The following is a 20,099-nucleotide window of genomic DNA, read 5'->3' as shown; positions in this document are numbered from 1 at the left end:
CATTCCTAGAAGCTGTGCCTGGGTAACTGACGTGGGCTGGCAGTGGCTGGAGAGGAATTATTCTGATATCCTTTTCACGTGTTTCATATACGAAGCCATGGGTGCTACAGGCTCGTCCCGGAGCCAGGCGTCAGCCTGGAGTTCTCCTGGCTAGCTCACTCGGCTTAGAGCTGACTGTTAAATAATGGAGTCTTCCTCCCACAGGACACTGACAGGGCTGCAAGAATGTATAAATATGTACCAGAAATGGAGTCTGCACCTAAGAGCTCACAGTTTAATGTTAGGCCTAAAACAAACACAGAAATGACTGGCAGTGAAAAAGCAGAGTGGGCCGGGTGCGGTGGCTCATGCCTATAATCCCAGCACTTTGGGAGGCCAAGGCAGGTGGATCACGAGGTCAGGAGTTTGAGACCAGCCTGGCCAAGATGGTGAAACCCCATCTCTACTAAAAAAAAAAAAAAAAAAAAAAAAAAAAAAAAAAAAAAAAAAAAAAAAAAAGCCAGGTGTGGTGGTGGGCACCTATAATCCCAGGTACTCGGGAGGCTGAGGCAGGAGAATTGCTTGAACTCAGGAGGCAGAGTTTGCAGCGAGCCAAGATTGCACCACTGCACTCCAGCCTGGCGACAGAGCATGACTCTGTCTCAAAAAAAGAAAAGAAAAGAAAAAGCAGAATGCATACTTGTTCTGCTAGGCTCGGGGAGGGGAAGAAAAATAAAGCAGGATGCAATGGGTGTCATATGTGGATAGAAACAAAGGCTCGGGTTTTCAGGATGAAATCCGTGGTGTTGGAGGCGCGGGGAAAGGAGGTGTCTGAGTGAGGGCTGCGGGTGAGAAGCTCTAGCTTTGAAGTTAGGGCCAGGTGAGTCCTAGCTCCCATTACAGAATCATCTCTCCCAGCTCAGTTTCTCGTTGATGAAATGTAGATGAGAGTAGCTCTTACTTTATAGGATTGTTGGGAGGATAAAATGAAATAATACATGTCAAATGTTTAGTAGTGAATAATCCTCCATAATTACTAAGAGGAGAAACAGTTCGTTCTTAAAGAACGGGTTCTATGGGTTAATGACATCACGCAGCAACTGCTGGCAGCTGGACCTGAGCCCAGCTTTTGGACCAAACCCCTCTCCTCTGCTCCGTGCTGCCTGGTCAGGCCATCTGTCTTAGTCCCTTCAGGCTGCTATGACAGAATCCCTTAGACTGAGTAATTTATCAACAGCAGGAGTTTATTTTCTCAGTCAGGAGGCCGGAAGTCCTAGATCAAGATGCCTGCAGATTTGGTGTTGGTGAGGGCTGCTCTCTGCTTCAAAGATGGAGCCTTGGCTGGACATGGTGGCTCATACCTGTAATCTTAGCACTTTGGGAGGCTGAGGTGGGAGGATCACTTGAGCCAAGGAGCTAGAGACCAGCCTGGGTAACACAGTGAGATGCTGTCTATATTTAAAAAAAAAAGAAAGAAAGAAAGAAAGAAAGAGAGATGGAGCCTTCTCACTGCACCCTCACAGGGCAGAGGACAAACCAGCTCCCTGGGGCCCCTTTTCTAATCCCATTCACGAGGGCAGAGCCTGCATGATCTCATCACCTTCAAAAGGTCCCACCTATCAATACCATTGCATTGGGGATTAAGTTTCAGCTTAAGATTTGTGGGGACACACACATTCAGACCATCCTGGCCCTCAATGGGAGTGGAGTATGCTGGCAGCAAGCTCAACCATGGGGCTGTGGAGTCCCTGAGATGCAGAAATGGTATTTGCATTACATTTAATTTTCAGATCTGTTTTATTTATTTATTTATTGTTACTTCTTTGAGATGGAGTCTCAAGAAACAGATCTGGCCCAGGTTTGAGTGCAGTGGTGTGACTTCAGCTCACTGCAGCATCCGTCTCCTGGGTTCAAGGGATTCTCCTGCCTCAGCCTCCCGAGTAGCTGGGACTACGGGCACGTGCCATCACGCCCGGCTAATTTTTGTATTTTTAGTAGCGACCGGGTTTCACCATGTTGGCCAGAATGGTCTTGATCTCCTGACCTCGTGATCCACCCACCTCGGCCTCCCAAAGTGCTGGGATTACGGGCGTGAGCCACTGCGCCCAGCCTTCAAATCTGTTTTAAATTAACAAAGCATGCAAAGAATAAACTGAGCAACTGTTACTGAGCTCCTGCTCTGGCTAGGTGCTGGGGTATCACAGTGGGCGAGAGTCACACAGCCCTAGCTTCAGGAAGCTTTGAGTCTAGCAGGACAGCCTGGCAATAATGGCACATCCAAATGACTCATTCTCAGCATGAGATACTTGTCGTCAAGGAGAGGTGGAGGATCCCCTCAGGCTGTGGCACAAAAAGTTGGGGAGCCTAATCTAGTGCAGGGACAGGGGCCAGAAAGCTAAAACCTGCAGAATTTAGCAGGAGTCAGTGAGCCAAAGAGCTCTGTAGACACAGCCCTGGAGCAGGCACAGCCCAGCAAGTAGCTGAGAGCGGTGGGAGATAGAAGCGCAGACCAGAATGCTTTCTGGTCTTTGGGACTTGGAGTTGGCCAGGGATCAGCATACTTTTCTGTAAGGCCAGATGGTAAACAGCGTCTAGACTTTGCAGGTCTATTACAGCTATTCAGCTCTGCCACTATAGTGCAAAAGGCTGGTGCTGATAAAGCCTTGTTTACAAAACCAGGCAGCTGGTGCCTGTGGTGGCTGGACTGTGGTTTCCCAAGCCCAGGTCTAGGTCACATTTCAGGGGTCCAGGTCTTTCATGTGTTGCTTTTTCTGATTGATGAGAATTGCGGAGGAAGGCTTATTTGACTTTGTGATGATTGTAAATGTGTATGTAAGGAATACTTTCTAAAGAGATACTTTCTGGTAATTTTAAGAATATATTAGAATACCAAAATATTAAGAATATATTTTTAGGCCGGGCGCGGTGGCTCACGCTTGTAATCCCAGCACTTTGGGAGGCCGAGGCGGGCGGATCACAAGGTCAGGAGATCGAGACCACGGTGAAACCCCGCCTCTACTAAAAATACAAAAAATTAGCCAGGCGTGGTGGCGGGCGCCTGTAGTCCCAGCTACTCGGAGAGGCTGAGACAGGAGAATGGCGCGAACCCGGGAGGCGGAGCTTGCAGTGAGCCGAGATCGTGCCACCGCACTCCGGCCTGGGCGACAGAGCGAGACTCCGTCTCAAAAAAAAAAAAAAAAAAAAAAAAGAATATATTTTTAGAACTAGGTTTGCTAAATGGTTGCCTCATCTGAGGTCCTTAGTGGTATTTCTGAAATTCACAACAGTTTCTGTCTCCTCTTTAAAAATCCCCACATTTTCATGATTAATTTTTTTAACTTAAGGAATAACATAGCCAACCCCTTATTTATTGATAGCTCAAAGGCAAAACCTTCGCCCACCTCCTTTGTGAAGCATCATATAATTTAATGAGTAAAGTTTGAGTTCCTGAGGTCTGCTTGATGCTTTGAAATTATTTGTTAGATGCAGCCGGGCGCGGTGGCTCACGCCTGTAATCCCAGCACTTTGGGAGGTCGAGGCAGGCGGATCACGAGGTGAGGAGATAGAGACCATGGTGAAACCCCGTCTCCACTAAAAATATAAAAAATTAGCTGGGCACGGTGGCAGGTGCCTGTAGTCTCAGCTACTTGGGAGGCTGAGGCAGGAGAATGGCGTGAACCCAGAAGGTGGAGCTTGCAGTAAGCCGAGATCATGCCACTGCACTCCAGCCTGGGTGACAGAGTAAGACTCCATCTCAAAAAAAAAAAAGAAAAAAAAGAAATTATTTGTTAGATGCACCTGCTCTCTGCCCTCCCGAGTCCTTTGGTTATTATTATGGAGGGGAGTTTTCAGTTTTCATTTTCATCCAGAGGCTTAAGTAGATCCATTTCTGCCTCTTGCAGTTACTCACCAAGAATCCAAGCGAACGGCTGGGCTGCAGGGGTGAGGGAGCGGCTGGGGTGAAGCAGCACCCTGTGTTCAAGGACATCAACTTCAGGAGGCTGGAGGCAAACATGCTGGACCCCCCTTTCTGTCCTGATGTAAGTGCATTGCCAGGATGAGCAGGGCCCTAGGAACAGTGATCCACACAGCACAGTTTTTCTCTTTTTTCAAAAATAGTGATGGGGTTTCTCACTATGTTGCCCAGGCTGGTCTTGCACTCTTGGCCTCCCAGAGTGCTGAGATTATAGGCGTGAGCCACTGTGCCCCGCTGCAACACAGTTTTTTGTTTTTTATTATTTTTATTACAACAGATACAGAATCACCAGGTACAGTTAGCATGTGGCTTTTGCTCATGGTGCCTGTCCTACCTGGTTCTTCTTCCCTCCCCTGTCACCCCAGTGTCCTTTGGCCACTCACTGGGCCCCTCACAGACCTCAGTGGTGCTCTGGCTCCCTGCCTGGTGTCACTGTCAGCCTCACTGCTGGTAGAGCCCCCCCAAATAGCTGAGACCACAGCCACACGCCACCCAGCTCATTTCTACTTTTTTTCTAGAGACGGGAGTCTCCTTATGTTGCCCAGGCTACTTTTGAACTCCTGGCCCCAAGTGATCCTCCTGCCTTGACCTCCCAAAATGCTGGGATTACAGGCATGAGCCACTATGCCTGGCCACCCGTGTCCCCTTTTTGGTCTCAGGACTGGCTTTCTCTCTCATTCCTGTGTTTCCCACAGCCGTGAGGCCCTGCTTCCTTTGTCTGGAATGCGTGTCCCCACTCTGCTTCTCATGAGGTCCTGGGACTGTGGCCTGGCCCCATACTGAGGACCCTGAAGTGGTCACTGTGCCTCCTTGTGAGCATCCTGTTGGGACACCTTCCTTTGGACTGTCCCTGAGGGGCGGGGCCTGCCAGTCCACTTCCACCTCCCCACCTTGAGGAGATGAATGAGTGAAGAGCAGCTACTCTAACAGCAGTGCTGACCGTGGCCTTTGGAGCCACCACTTTACTGCAACACTCACTGTAGTGCACAAGTCCTGGGTGAAAAGTTTCTCAGAACTGCGGGTGCCTCCAGCATGAGCAGATGAGGGTCCCACAGCTGCCGACTTCCGTGCTTTTTGTTCCTTTGCCCTGAAAGTGCAAGGAACTGTACTGGTGGCAGGTGGAGACTCGGGCCTTGGCACTCCCTCCTGCCTGCCTGACCCTCTGCCTCTGAGGACAGCAGTGCCAGGATGGGAGCTGCAGGCCTGGGCTCCTGTCCCAGAGGAGGGACCTGCTGACCCAGGGAGCTGAGCGGAGGGATGAGGCCCCTTGCAGCCTTGGAGACCACTCAATGGACCTGGAGGAGGATGGGAAGTGGGAGCTGCTGCTGTTCCTCAGGTTTTCTCTGGGTGCTTTGCCAGGAGCGCACCAAGAGTTGGAGGCAGGGGCGAGAATTGTCACTAAGGGATCCCACCGCTGGTGGCCTTTATCCCTGTTCAAACTTCTCCGGTTCTGTGCTGCATCTTCCAATACGTGCAGTCCACCCTGCCCTGCATCCCTGGCCTTTGTTTGCAATACATTTTCCACTACGGAAAGGAGAAAGGCATAGCCTCAGGAGGGGTGTGTGTATGTGTGTGTGTGTGTGTGTGTGTATGTGTGTGTGTGTGTGTGTGTGTGTGTATGTGTGTGTAAGAAAGAGGGAGAGAGCCAGAGCATGCAAGGGACTTGGCACAGACAGTACCCACAAGATTGGTGACACTAAAAGCTGGCGAACCACCTCTTCAGAGGACACATTCTCTGATTTGGAGAATGCCTCAAGTGAGAGAGGGGCCTGGCAAAGAAATGGAGAGAGGGAGAGTGGCGGTGTTTATGCGTCAGTTTGCTGGGCATTTCATTCTTGGGAACTGAGGGAGCTGAGAATTGCTGTAGTGATCTCAGAGGTTGCCTCTGTTCTTGCTGCACAGCCTCATGCCGTTTACTGTAAGGACGTCCTGGATATCGAGCAGTTTTCGGCGGTGAAAGGGATCTACCTGGACACCGCAGATGAAGACTTCTACGCTCGGTTTGCTACAGGGTGTGTCTCCATCCCCTGGCAGAATGAGGTACTGCCCTTCCAGCACAGCCGCTTTACGTTAGTTCCAGCAGTGACCAGGAAAAGGGTGTGTGTGTGTGTGTGTGTGTGTGTGTGTGTGTATTTGGGAGATAAAATTATATAAGACAGCTGGGCACAGTGGCTCATGCCTGTAATCCCAGCACTTTGGGAGGCTGAGGCGGTCGGATCACGAGGTCAGGATTTCGAGACCAGCCTGGCCAACGTAGTGAAACCCCGTCTCTACTAAAAATACAAAAATTAACCAGGCATGGTGGTGGATGCCTGTAGTCCCAGCTAGTAGGGATGCTGAGGCAGGATAATCGCTTGAACCTGGGAGGCGGAGGTTGCGGTGAGCTGAGATTGCGCCATTGTACTCCACCTTGGGCGACAGAGCGAGACTTCGTCACACACACACACACACACACACACACACACACACACACACACACACAAGATTGTATAAGACTTTTGACCACAGGACTAGACCATGGGCAAGCCAAGGACCATATCAGCTGCTGTCCTGGGTCCCAGTGACAGGAAGTGGACAGGAGGTAGCTATTTTGGGTCTGATGGGAGCTTGCCTGCCACCCCTGAGCCCCATTGCCTAAGCAGGGCTGGCTGGCAGCCAGGGTTCCCATGGTAGTTCCCTGCTTTGGGGGTACACTCAGAGACAAGGGGAGAGGAGACCACATTACTTATTCCCAGAAGAGGTCAGGAAGCAGGGAAGTAGGAACCCAGAAAAGGGGCCCCACAGTGGGTACCGGAGCTCTGAGGTGCCCCTCACAGGGCTGGGCAGGAGCTGCTCCGCACGGGGCTGGGCAGGAGCTGCTGGTGCTGGGAGACACCCACTGACCTGGAAGCTTCTCTGCAGCTTCTCTGTCCTGTTCTTCTGTGCATGCAGATGATCGAATCTGGGTGTTTCAAAGACATCAACAAAAGTGAAAGTGAGGAAGCTTTGCCATTAGATCTAGACAAGAACAAACATATCCCGGTTTCCAGACCAAACAGAGGCTTCTTCTGTAGACTCTTCAGAAGAGGGGTAAAAACACTTAAAAACTAATATATGTATGTGTATGTGAAAAGAAAAACATACTGACTACCAAGGTGAAAACATCATACTTTTTCTGTTTGCAATGGCTCCTACAAGCAGTTTTACACAGTTTGAGAGCCACGTGGTGCTAGGTAGAGGCCAGCCAGAACAATGAGAACATCCTCGCAATGAGGTTTGTTGCTGGGATAAAGACTGTTTTGATCCAGAACAGGACTGCCTTCCGACATTCACAAACAGGTTCCCATGTTGATGACAAAATAGTTTACACTGGGCTCAGAAATCGGCATCCTGTAGAACCTTCGTCAGATGGCACTCACGTGTGCATCTCTCCATGCTCGGGCTCTTAGACTCTCACCTCCTTCGCCCGCTGCACGGGGAAAGCAGATTCCTTTTTGAAAATGGAATCCTGGCCAGGCGCAGTGGCTCACACCTGTAATCCCAGCACTTTGGGAGGCCGAGGCAGGTGGATCACCTGAGGTCAGGAGTTTGAGACCAGCCTGGCCAACATGGTGAAACCCCATTTCTACTAAAAATACAAAACTTAGCCGGGTGTGGTGGCGCATGCCTGTGGTCCCAGCTGCTTTGGAGGCTGAGGCAGGAGAATTGCGTGAACCCAGGAGGTGGAGGGTGCAGTGAGCTGAGATCTTGCCACTGTATTCCAGCCTGGGCAACAGCGCAAGACTCCATCTCAAAAAAGAAAGAAGGAAAGGAAGGAAGGAAGGAAGGAAGGAAAATGTAATCCTTTGGGGAGACTTTCTGTAGTAGCATTAAATGTAGACAAGCCTTTTTTCCATGCAAAGTGTCTCTCCTCGGATTCGTGGGCCATCCTACTTTGCACCCTGTATGTTCCCAGGGGGTTTATTCAGAGCTTGGCCACTAACATTCTAATCCATCTTTCTTTCAGTATGAAAAATAGGCTGGGCATGGTGGCTCACGTCTGTAATCCCAGCACTTTGGGAGGCTGAGGAGGGTGGATCACCTGAGGTCAGGAGTTCAAGACCAGCTTGGCCAACATGGTGAAACCCCATCTCTGCTAAAAATATAAAAATTAGCCGGTCATAGGCCAGGCACGGTGGCTCACGCTTGTAATCCCAGCACTTTGGGAGGCCGAGGCGGGCGGATCACGACATCAGGAGATCGAGACCACGGTGAAACCCCATCTCTACTAAAAAATACAAAAAATTAGCCGGGCGTGGTGGCGGGTGCCTGTAGTCCCAGCTACTTGGAGAGGCTGAGGCAGGAGAATGGCGTGAACCCGGGAGGCGGAGCTTGCAGTGAGCCGAGATTGCGCCACTGCACTCCAGCCTGGGTGACAAGAGTGAAACTCTGTCTCAAAAAAAAAAAAAAAAAGGAAAAGAAAAATAAGCCTTAGGTGGTGAATATCTCAAAGTGGCATTTCCCATGGCTACCTTTCCTCTGAGAACTAAGGGTTAGGTGTGAACTAACAAAATGGCTCTCCCTGACCTTCTGTGTGTAGCCTGCCCTGCATGGAAATAAATGCTCCTCCCTGTGCACCGGTCCCAGTGTCCACACTTGGAGATGGAACCCAGGTTCCCACGTTTTGGGGAAGACCTGCCGTTGAGAGAATCTGATTGCACAGTGTGAAGCCCATTCTCCCCACACTGCTTCTTAGTGAGGCAGCCAGAGACCCTGTGACATTCATGCCTCAGCCATGGTAAATGCAGAACTTACCTCCTGCATTTCCTACGTATGTGAGCTAAGCATCACGAAGTAAATTAGGAGAACATTTTTCAGGTTTTCGCCTGCCTTAAAATTAGCATCCCCCTGGCTGGGCACGGTGGCTCACGCCTGTAATCTCAGCACTTTGGGAGGCTGAGGTGGGAGGATCACTTGAGATCGGGAGTTTGAGAGCAGCCTGGCCAACATGGTGAAACCCCGTCTCTACTAAAAATACAAAAATTAGAGCGGGCGCAGTGGCTCATGCCTGTAATCTCAGCACTTTGGGAGGCTGAGGCGGGCGGATCACAAGGTCAGGAGATTGAGACCATCCTTGCTAACATGGTGAAACCCCATCTCTACTAAAAATACAAAAAAATCAGCCGGGCGTGGTGGCAGGCGCGTGTAGTCCCAGCTGCTCCGGAGGCTGAGGCAGGAGAATGGCGTGAACCCGGGAGGCGGAGCTTGCAGTGAGCCGAGATCGCACCACTGCACTCCAGCCTGGGTGACAGAGCGAGACTCCGTCTCAAAAAAAAAAAAAAAAAAAAATTAGCAGGGCGTGGTGGGGTGTGCCTGCAGTCCTAGCTACTTGAGAGGCTGAGGAAGGAGAATTGCTTGAACCTGGAAGGCGGAGGTTGTAGTGATCTGAGATCCTGCCATTGCACTCTAGCCTGGGCGAAAGAGTGAGACTACGTCTCAAAAAAAAAAAAAAAACAAATTAGCAACCCCCGCCCCCCGCAAGGTTTGTAAATGGTTGTCTACACTTACAGAAAGTGAAACCTTCGCATCAGCCGTGTGCCTGAGGCCGCCGCTGTGTGTTGTAGGGCTGCCTGACCATGGTCCCCAGTGAGAAGGAAGTGGAACCCAAGCAATGCTGAGCATCCCGGTGCAGACCACACAGCAGACCCTGGCGCCAGGAAGGAGCATGTGTTAGCTTCTAGTCCCACCTGGAATTGTAAGAAATACATCTAAATAAAACATGCCTTGGGAGTGTACAGATCTTTCTGCACTAATACCTGAGTTGTCTTTTCACTAAAGCTGGATTGAAGAAAAAGCCCCAAGAGTACCCCTGAGGCCCCAGACACACCCAGGTGTGGGCGCCTTGTGTGCTGGGGTGCCCAGGTGTGGGCGCCTTGCGTGCTGGGGTGCCCAGGTGTGGGCGCCTTGCGTGCTGGGGTGCGAGCTTTCCCTGTACCCAGGGAGAGGCCAGCCGGGGCTTGGGAATGGATGACCCAGCACTGCAGTGCCCCGCGCCACCCCCAGACTTGGTCTCAACACTCGGCCAGGGATGTGGTGGTCCAGGAAGAGAGGGGGCGGCCGGGCCTCCCTTTCCCCAAGGCCTGGGTGACAGACAGTCCGAGCCTGTTGGCATTCCTGCATTTCCCGATGGCTGTCCCGTTGCCTTGTGCCCCTCACCGAGATTCCTGAGGTTTGTGTGTTTGTGGCCGGTTGTTATTTTCTCCAAGCATATCTGCCCTTGAAAGGGGCTGCTCCCCATGACCCTGCAGTCAGGGCCTGGCGGCCAGGGCTCCAGCAGGTGCGCCTGGCATGCGGTGACAGCCTCCACCGTGGGAGTCCACGTCAGGGCCTCCCAGAGGCTAGTGCTGTGTCGGGGATAAGGAGCCCGCCCTCCTGGGCTTTAGTGGCGCTTAGGAATCTGGGAGCTTCCCGTGGAGGTTAAGAGTGCTGATACTGCACAAGTTGGTAACTCACGGCAGTGCGTGGTGACTCTCTTCAGCTGGAGTGCTAACCTGCGGGGAGACGTGGCTTTGTGCGCTTGGCGAACCCCCACGCCAGGGCGTAGCGGAAGTGTGTGGACCAGCACTGAACCCCCGCGGAGGCACCCGTGCCTGTGCGAGGGCGTAAAGTTTTTCCAGGGGGTGGCGTTGGAGCTGGGCGGGGAGCGAGCAGGAGGGACAGGGAAGGCTGAGGCCCCAGAGCTGGCTCTGCTGAGGGCCCTGCTGAGCCGGCGGTGGTGACGGCCTTGAAGCTGCGCCCAGATACTTGGTGAAGGTGCGGAACGTGGGCCTTTCTCCTGAACTGTGCGTAGGGGGGTGGGCCGGCTGGGCGCTGGCTGGGGCTTCTGCAGAGCAGGGCAGCATTCGACATGGTGAGGGCTGGTTCAGGGAGGAGCTGACGGGGACACCAGCCAGGTGCCTTCACCTTCGCCCCATCCTTTCTCCACCGCTGTCATGGCTGCCTGGAGCCTGCAGCCGGGATCTTTGTGCTGCCTGCTGCGTGAGAACCCACGGCATAGGCCTCGGTGACTTTAAACCAAACAGCGACACATCGGACAGCTGCGTGCAGGAGAGGAACCACAGTGCCTGAGGGACACAGCGCTCCCTGGGCCGCTTTCACACGAGCAGCAGGGGCGGCCCCGCTTCCAGGCAGACATTTCACTTGCATCGGGGTGTCGGGAAAATCAGCTTCCACAGGCACCCACCGCCGGCTCCAGCAGGGGCACTGAGGCCGGTCCTGGGAGGAAAACACCCGCGGGGATGTCACCATGAGGTTGGGAGCCTTCTTTGTACCAGGGGAAGGGGAAGGAGACGTTATCTTGGGGACTTGGGGTCTTTATTCTTTGGGGGAATGGAAATAGCTTTGCTTTTCTTCTGATTGAGGCAAAACTCATGAAAGAGTAAGGCTTTTTGGAAGCGGGTGACCGCGGCAGGACTCTGGACCCCTCTCCTCTGTGCCTCACTGTCCTCAGCTGCAGAATGAAGATGGCAGGAGTTGATGCCCCCGGGATGCTGAGAGCAGGTTTCAGAGTCTGCAAAGCATGTAGCACAGTGTTGACTACTTGGTCACCATTCAGTAACTATGCCAATAATCGTGGAAAAATAATACGTGCTCATGGTAGAAAATACAGGAAAACATGCAGAAAAGAAAAATCACCATTATTCCACCCCCACCCCCGTTTCCACTCTGAGTCTTTCCAGGAGTTCTTCCATCAGTGCAGACAAAGTCCACAGCAGCATCACAGTGTAGACGACTCTGCTGGGGGCTGGGGACCTGGCTGGGCTGAGGCCCTGACTTCCTTGCCAGCCACAGGGCCTCTGTAAAGGCCTGCCTTGCGCGGGTGTCGAAGTTTAGGGACACCTGCCTGTCAGAGGCATTTGAACCAGAGCAGCTCCATCTTGAATGGGGGCGGGGTAAAATGAGGCTGAGACCTGCTGGGCCGCATTGCCAGGAGATTAGGCATTCTTAGTTACAGGATGAGATAGGAGGTCGGCACAAGATACAGGTCCCAAAGAGCTTGCTGATAAAACAGACTGTTTTAAAGAAGCCGGGGCCAGGCACGGTGGCTCATGCCTGTAATCCCAGCATTGGCCGAGGCAGGTGGATCACTTGAGGCCAGGAGTTAGAGACCACCCTGGCCAAAATAGTGAACCCTGTCTCTAATACAAAAATTAGCCAGGTGCAGTGATGGATGCCTGTGGTCCCAGCTACTCGGGAGGCTGAGGCAGGAGAATCTCTTGAACCCAGGAGGCAGAGGCTGCAGTGAGCTGAGACCTGGGCAACAGAGCAAGACATCGTCTCAAAAAAAATAATAAAATAAAGAAGTAAATAAAGAAGCTGGGAAACCCCCCAAAACCAAGATGGCGATGAGAGTGACCTCTGGTTGTCCTCACAGCTCATTACATGCTAATTATAATGCATTAACATGCTAAAAGACACTCCCACCAGCGCCATGACAGTTTACAGATGCCATGGCAACATCTGAAAGCTACCCTATATGTTCTAAAAAGGGGAGGAATTCTCAGTTCTGGGAATTGCCCACCCCTTTCCTGGAAATCTCATGAATAATCCACCCCTTGTTTAGCATATAATGAAGAAATAACCATACAAATGGGCAGCCAGCAGCCCTCTAGGCTGCTCTGCCCATGGAGTAGCCATTCTTTATTCCTTTACTTTCCTGATAAACTTGCTTTCCCTTTACGGATTTGCCTCGAATTGTTTCTTGAGCGAGATCCGAGTACCCTCTTTTGGGGTCTGCATCGGGACCCCTGTCCAGTAGCACTCCCTCCATCTTGCCTGCTGAGGAGGAAACCAGACGGGGAACCGACCACGGTTGCAGGGTCCAGGGCCCGAGGGCATCGTTCATACCCTGGGCTGGTGGCTATGGAACTAATAAAGTCCTTTTTATTTCTTTGTTTCTTTTTTTTTTTTTTTTTTTTTTTGAGATGGAGTCTCGCTCTGTCGCCCAGGCTGGAGTGCAGTGGCACAATCTCGGCTCACTGCAAGCTCCGCCTCCCAGGTTCACGCCATTCTCCTGCCTCAGCCTCTCCGAGTAGCTGGGACTACAGGCGCCCGCCACCACGCCCGGCTAATTTTTTTGTATTTTTAGTAGAGACGGGGTTTCACCGTGGTCTCGATCTCCTGACCTCGTGATCCGCCCGCCTCGGCCTCCCAAAGTGCTGGGATTACAAGCGTGAGCCACCGTGCCCGGCCTGTTTCTTTTTTTGCTTAAGCTAGTCTGAGTTAAATTTCCCCATGCCCAAGTGAAAGCTTTGACTGAGAGAAATAACAAACCTAGGCCAGGATTTGTACACGGACCGTTCAGTTAACATGTTGAACATCTCATTTTTCTCTTTCTGTTTATAAGCAAGCATGTATGTATGTATTGAAGAGAATTTTGAAATTAAGAATAGTGCTCGCTGTGGCAGCATATATACTAAAACTGGAATGATACAGAGAATATTAGCATAGCCCCTGCACAAGGATGACGCACAAATCTGTGAAGCGTTCCATACAAAAATATATTCAAAAAAAGAAAAAACACAAAATCTCATCTTTAATATTAGCTGCTGTGCAAGGCAATCCCTATCAACATTTTGTTTGATATTTATATAACTAATATAGTAATTTATTTCTTTCCATGTCATTTGGCTGCTTAATTTTTTAATGTTTCTTTTTTTAGTCTTGCTCTGTTGCCCAGGCTGCAGTGCAGTGGTGTGATCTCAGCTCACTGCAACCTGCATTCAAGTGATTCTTGTGCCTCAGCCTCCCGAGTAGCTGGGATTACAGGCACCACCACCACACAGGCTAATTTTTTTTTTTTAGTAGAGATGGGGTTTCACCATGTTGACCAGGCTGGTCTCAAACTCCTGGCCTTAAGTAACCTGCCCATCTCAGCCTCCCAAAGGATTACAGGTGTGAGCCACTGTGCCTGGCCTGCTTAATCTTTTATTACTTATTTCAGTCATCCATGATATTGTGAAATTATATTTGGTTTTCATTCAGTCTCCTGGCATATATTTCCCCAAATCCTTGGAATCTTCAAAGTGATGAATGTCTTCTTTGTATGTTAATGAGGTGGCTGGTGACTCCTAGACGGGCTTCAGGATAGGAGAGGGGGGCTGGTCACCAGAGAGAAGAAGGTAGGGTTAGAAGGTTGGGACTGAGCCCTACCCGTGACCTCTGGGAAGGGAGAGGGGCTGATGGTTGAGCTGATCACCAGTGGCTAATGATTAAATCATGCCTATGTGATGAAGCCTCCATGAAAACCCAAGAGGACAGGGTTCAGAGAGCTTCTGGGTAACCTGGAGGTTCCTAGAGGGCAGCACACCTCCATTCTATGGGTACAGAAACTCCTGTGCTTGGGACCCTTCCAGAACGTTCCCTATGCATCTTCTCATCTGGCTGTTCATCTGTATCCTGTAAAATATGCCTTGTAATAACCCAGGAAATGTGTTTCTCTGAGTTCTGTATGCTGATCTAGCAAATTAATTGAACCCAAGGAGGGGGCTGTGGGAACCCCCAATGTTTAGCAGGTCAGTCAGAATCACAGGCAAAATAACCAGGGGCCTGCAGTCGGCATTGGAAATGGGGTTCAGTCTTGTGGGAACCGAATCCTCCATTGGTGTGGTCAGACGCTGTCTACAGGTAGATGCTGTCAGACTTGAATGAGAAGACACCCAGCTGCTGTCCACTGCAGAACTGATTGCTTGCTTGTTGGTGGGGAAAAGTATTCTATGTTGATTCTTGAGTGAGAGAACAGGAAAAGGACACTGTGCTTTCCCCCTAGATCCTCAGGGTGGCTAAATATACATATTGAATAAGCTGTAGGAGTAGTTATGAATATCTGTGAGAGGAGCAACACGCAGGTGTGCAATTAGCTTCATGCCTCTTCATGAGTCATGTATTCAAAAAATGTTGGGGTTAGCGTGATCAGAGGATGTAGTTTTCCTCCCTCTGACGTCAAAAGGTGAAGCAGAGGACACAAGAACCCTCACTGCACCTCCTCTGGAGACAGCCACAGCCACTCCAGGGTCTGTGGTCTTTTACCAGGAAGGGAAGCATTGTCTGGCCGTGGCCTCAGATGATTGGCTAAAGGCAATAGAAGAATGGGTTGTCTGTTTCTTTTTTTCCAGAGCTGGTTTCTGTTTATTCTTTAGGAAGGCATTCCAGTTAAAGGTTATTAAGGAAGGGGCATACTGAGGCGGGTCTGACCTCCTGTCCTGTCACTGCCAGGAACTCAGTTTTTAAGGTTTCTCTGAGGTCTCCTAGACCAAGAAGGGGTCTGTTCAGTTGGCAGCGGTTTTAGGATTTTATTATGTACCTGAAGGTAAAAGTAAATATCACATCATAAAATTTTTTTTTATCAAATAAAGCACAATATGCACTCAAAACAGTGTTTGAACATTTTAAAGAATACATATTTTATACCTCTGTTAAATAAAAAACTTCAGCCAAATTAAATTTAAATGAGTTTAATTGAGCAAGGAACGATTCATGAATTGGGCAGCCCCCAGAATCACAGCAGACTGAGAGAGACTCCAAGGATGCCTCGTGGTCAGAACAAATTTATAGACAAAAAAAGGGAAGTGCCGTACAGAAATTGGAGGTGAGGTACAGAAACAGCTGGGTTGGTTGCAGCTCGGCATTTGCCTTATATGGACACAGTTTGAACTCTCAGCAGTGAATGAGTGAAGTACGGCTGCTGGGATTGGCCAAGACTCAGGTACTGCCACAGGTGCAGACTCCCAAGTTAGGGTTTCAGGGTTTCAATCTTGTCTACCAAATAAGTTAGGTTGCAGTTCATCCACAAGGACTCAAATAGAGAAGTACGGAGTCCCTCTCAGGCCATATTTAGTTTGCTTTAACAATTCCACCCTTTTTGGTCATTTTCTCAATTTTGAGAGATTGACCAAAACTTTAGTCATTGATGTCACTATCACCATCGTAAATGTACTTACTTGGTCCTGAAACCCTCTGAGAAACAGTAGAACAGTGAGTTTTGCAAAGGTAGGAACAAGGACTGAGGGCACCTCATTATGCTGGAACGTCCTGTTTATAGGGGAATGTGTTAGGATCTATGTGTTTCCTTAAAGTCTTAGTTTGATTATGTCACATTTAGCATGAGTGACTCCATTTTTGTTTGGCTTAGTCTGTTGGGACCTAGTGCATGAACTCAGTCCAAAACAATGGCCTCCCATAATTTTATTTTAATAAATTCCCCCTTTTTGTCCAGGTTCTCACTTAGGTGAGTGTGGGCAGCAAGCCACCCAGGTGCCAAGGCAAGACACCGAGGGCACAGGCTGTTCCAGTATAATAAAAAATATATATAGAGAATAAGAATAGTTATACTAGGCTGGGCGCGGTGGCTCACGCCTGTAATCCCAGCACTTTGGGAGGCCAAGGTGGGCAGATCACCAGGCTGGTCTTGAACTCCTGGGCTTAAGCAATACACCCGCGTTGGCCTCCCAGAGTGTTGGGATTATAAGCATGAGCTACCACACCCAGCTCATTTTACATTTCCACTTGTTAAATCAAACTGAAATCTGGCCTGAGAAAGCTTCTGTACTGCCATACTTGTGTCCTTGCAGATGAATCGTAACCTAGCATAGTAGGTAGGCAGACTGAAAACATAACTTAGCAGTAGGCTTCTGTAACAACAGCTGTGTCTCAGCCAGCTCCTGCAGCCAGACTTCAACCACTCACAGGCAGCAAACTATTCAAACTGTGTTGGAGAAGGCGAATTCATCTGGCTGTTAATGTACCTCACTTCTGCTTTCCGTGGCCACTTTTCCTTTTCTGTCCATAAATTTGCTCTGACCACACAGCATCCCTGGAGTCTCCCTGAATCTGCTGTGATTCTGGGACCTGCACCATTTGTGAATCTTTTTTTTTTTCCTTAATCAGCTAAACTATTCAATTCAATTTGTCGGAAGTTTTTAACATACCAATGGTGCACCAAGGTTCCAATTTCTCCACTTCCTCATAAATAAGTCATTTTAAATGGCTTTTCAGTATTCCAATATTTGGAAGTATTAATGTTTCTACCAATTTTCTATTTTTGGACATTGAGGTTATTTCTTCTTTTTTTTTTTTGAGACAGAGTCTCGCTCCATCACCCAGGCTGGAGTGCAGTGGCCTGATCTTGGCCCACGGCAACCTCCACCTCCCGGGTTCAAGCAATTCTCCTGCCTCAGCCTCCTGAGTAGCTGGGATTACAGGTGCATGCACCACCACACCCAGCTAATTTTTGTATTTTTAGTAGAGATGAGGTTTCACCATGTTGGTCAGGCTGGTCTCAAACTCCTGACCTCAGGTGGTCCACCCGCCTCGGCCTCTCAAAATGCTGGGATTACAGGCCTGAGCCACTGCACCCGGCCTCATCTTCTTGATATTAATGTTGCTTTAACATCTTTGTCCCTGTGTCTTTTTTTTTTTTTTTTTTAAGACAGAGTCTCATTCATTCCGTCACCCAGGCTGGAGTTTAGTGGCATGATCTCGGCTCACTGCAACCTCTGCCTCCTGGGTTCAAGTGATTCTCCTGCGTCGGTCTCCTGAGTAGCTGTGTTCCTGGGTCTTTCGATGGTTATTTAATACTTCCCTACAGTAATGTCCTGTGCGTACATGCTAAGTGTGATGAAATGGTTGGCACAGTTACATCTTTTGAAAGACATTGCCAACTTACTGTTCAGAAAAGTGATATGAGGTCATAGCAATTTTAAGAAGTCCTCATTTATACATTTCCTTACTAATCTCGGTTGGTGTCTCTTCAATCTTTCCTCACACTTTTCTTAGGTTTTTACTGAATCATGAGTCTACTACATTTAAAAATTTTAAAGACTCTTTAGAAACAGGGTCTCGTTTTGTTGCCCAGGCTGGAGTGTGGTGGTATGATTATAGCTCCTCATACTCCTGGGCTCAAGTGATCTTCCCACCTGTGAACCCCCAAAATTTGAGAAAGGTCTCAGTTAATTTAGAAAGTTTATTTTGCCAAGGTTGAGGGTGCATACCCGTGATGATATACGAGTTAAAAAGAAATTATTTAGGCAGATACTGAGGGTAAGAAAGTCCTTGGTAAGGTTTTCTTTTAATGAAAAGCAGTCCCCAAGCATTTTCTTTTCTAACAAAGAGAAGCCTGTAAAATCAAGCTGCAGACATACACAAGCAAGCTGGAAGCTTGCAAAGGTGAATGCTGGCAGCTGTGCCAATAAGAAAAGGCTACCTGGGGCCAGGCAGGTCCAACATGGCAGCTCCATCTTCCCTTTCCTTGTCAACCATGTGCACAGTAAGGAGCAGGCAACATAGTGTCTGCCAAGTAGAGACCAATTTGCATAATAAAAGATGAGGGTAGGGTGGCCAGCTTCTTTGCATGCTATGTAAACATTATGCCTGGTCCAACCAATCTTTGGGCCCTATGTAAATTAGACACTGCCTCCTCAAGCCTGTCTATAAAACCCTGTCCATTCCACCGCAGGCTGGAAGACCCACTGGGGCACCCCTCTGTCTCTGTAGGAGACAGCTATTCATTTTTCTCTTTCTTTCACCTATTAAAGCTCCACTCTTAACCTCACTCCGTGTGTATCTGTGTTCTTGATTTCCTTGGCATGAGGCAATGAACCTTGGGTATTACTCCAGAACCTTGGGTATTATGCTGCTTCAGTGACACAGCCTCAGGAAATCCTGATGACATGTTCCCAAGATGGTCAGGGCACAGCTTGGTTTTATACATTTTAGGGAGACATGAGACATCAATTCATATACGTAAGAAGTACATTGGTTTCATCCAGAAAGGCGGGGACAACTTGAAACAGGGAGGGGGCTTCCGGGTCACAGTTAGACAAATGGTTGCATTCTTTTGAATCTCCGATAAGCCTTTCCAAAGGAGGCAATCAGAATATGCATCTATGGACTGGGCACGGTGGCTCATGCCTGTAATCCCAGCACTTTGGCAGGCTGAGGTGGGTGGATCACCTGAGGTCAGGAGTTTGAGAGCAGCCTGGCCAACATGGTGAAACCCTGTCTCTACTAAAAATACAAAAAATTAGCTGGGCGTGGTGGCGGGCGCCTGTAATCCCAGCTACTCAGGAGGCTGAGGCAGGAGAATAGCTTGAACCCGGAAGGAAGAGGTTGCAGTGAGCTGAGATGGTGCCATTGCACTCCAGCCTGGGCAACAAGAGTGAAACTCCATCTCAGAAAAAAAAAAAAAAAAAAACGGCCAGGCACAGTGGCTCATGCCTGTAATCCCAGCACTTTGGGAGGCCGAGGCGGGCAGGTCACAACGTCAGGAGATTGAGACCATCCTGGCTGACACGGTGAAACCCCATCTCTACTAAAAAATACAAAAAATTAGCTGGGCGTGGTGGTGAGCACCTGTAGTCCCAGCTACTCGGGAGGCTGAGGCAGGAGAATGGCGTGAACTGGGGAGGTGGAGCTTGCAGTGAGCCAAGATCACACCACTGCACACTCCAGCCTGGGTGACAGAGCAAGACTCTGTCTCAAAAAAAAAAAAGAGAGAGAGAGAGAATATGCATCTATCTCAGTGAGCAGAAGAATGACTTTGAATGGAATGGGAGGCAGATTTGCCCTGAGCAGTTCCCAGCTTGAATTTCCCCTTTAGCTTCAGTGATCTGGGGGCTCAAGGTATGTTCCTTTCACATACCTCAGCCTCTCAAGTAGCTGGGACCACAAGTGCGTGCCACCACACATGGCTAATGTTTTATTTTTTGTAGGAATAGGGTCTCACTATGTGTCCAGACTGGTCTAAAACCCCTGAGCTCAAATGGTCCTCCCACCTCGGCCTCCTGAAATGCTGGGATTACAGGCATGAGCCAGCATGCCCGGCCTAGTCTACACTTTTATAAGTTGCTAATTCAGCTGGCCGGGCGCGGTGGCTCACGCTTGTAATCCCAGCACTTTGGGAGGCCGAGGCGGGCGGATCACGAGGTCAGGAGATCGAGACCACGGTGAAACCCCGTCTCTACTAAAAATACAAAAAATTAGCCGGGCGCGGTGGCGGGCGCCTGTAGTCCCAGCTACTCGGAGAGGCTGAGGCAGGAGAATGGCGTGAACCCGGGAGGCGGAGCTTGCAGTGAGCCGAGATCGCACCACCGCACTCCAGCCTGGGTGACAGAGCGAGACTCCATCTCAA

The 20,099-nt window shown here is 49.7% G+C and overlaps 1 protein-coding gene, 1 long non-coding RNA gene and 1 other non-coding gene across 14 annotated transcripts in view; all 3 read left to right on the top strand.

The window, feature by feature from the left end:
* Positions 1 to 19,475, top strand: part of GRK4 (G protein-coupled receptor kinase 4) — an 84,928-nt gene extending 65,453 nt beyond the window's left edge. For 6 of the 12 annotated variants that reach the window (XM_058430303.1, XM_058430297.1, XM_058430299.1 and 3 more), the window contains 4 exons: positions 3,882 to 4,019; positions 5,858 to 5,995; positions 6,887 to 7,024; positions 9,538 to 12,652. In XM_058430303.1, the coding sequence (XP_058286286.1) occupies positions 3,882 to 4,019; positions 5,858 to 5,995; positions 6,887 to 7,024; positions 9,538 to 9,591 (468 nt within the window). In that variant the 3' untranslated portion in view covers positions 9,592 to 12,652. Of the gene's footprint in view, positions 1 to 3,881; positions 4,020 to 5,857; positions 6,053 to 6,886; positions 7,025 to 9,537; positions 12,653 to 17,399 lie in introns of those variants that run through there. The other 6 variants (XM_058430300.1, XM_058430298.1, XM_058430301.1 and 3 more) reach the window with 6 other exon arrangements.
* On the top strand, positions 7,031 to 7,823 carry LOC131381740 (uncharacterized). The gene is made up of 2 exons (XR_009210642.1): positions 7,031 to 7,208; positions 7,248 to 7,823. It is a non-coding gene; the product is annotated as an uncharacterized LOC131381740 (long non-coding RNA).
* Positions 13,365 to 13,471, top strand: LOC116457197 (U6 spliceosomal RNA). Its single transcript, XR_004244958.1, has one exon. It is a non-coding gene; the product is annotated as a U6 spliceosomal RNA (small nuclear RNA).
* Positions 19,476 to 20,099: the final 624 nt, after the last annotated feature.

The sequence above is a fragment of the Hylobates moloch genome, unplaced genomic scaffold (assembly GCF_009828535.3).
Source record: "Hylobates moloch isolate HMO894 unplaced genomic scaffold, HMol_V3 SCAFFOLD_17, whole genome shotgun sequence".
NCBI lineage: Eukaryota > Metazoa > Chordata > Mammalia > Primates > Hylobatidae > Hylobates > Hylobates moloch.
The sequence above is the reverse complement of the archived record's forward strand: the minus strand, read 5'-3'. Positions and strand labels throughout refer to the sequence as shown.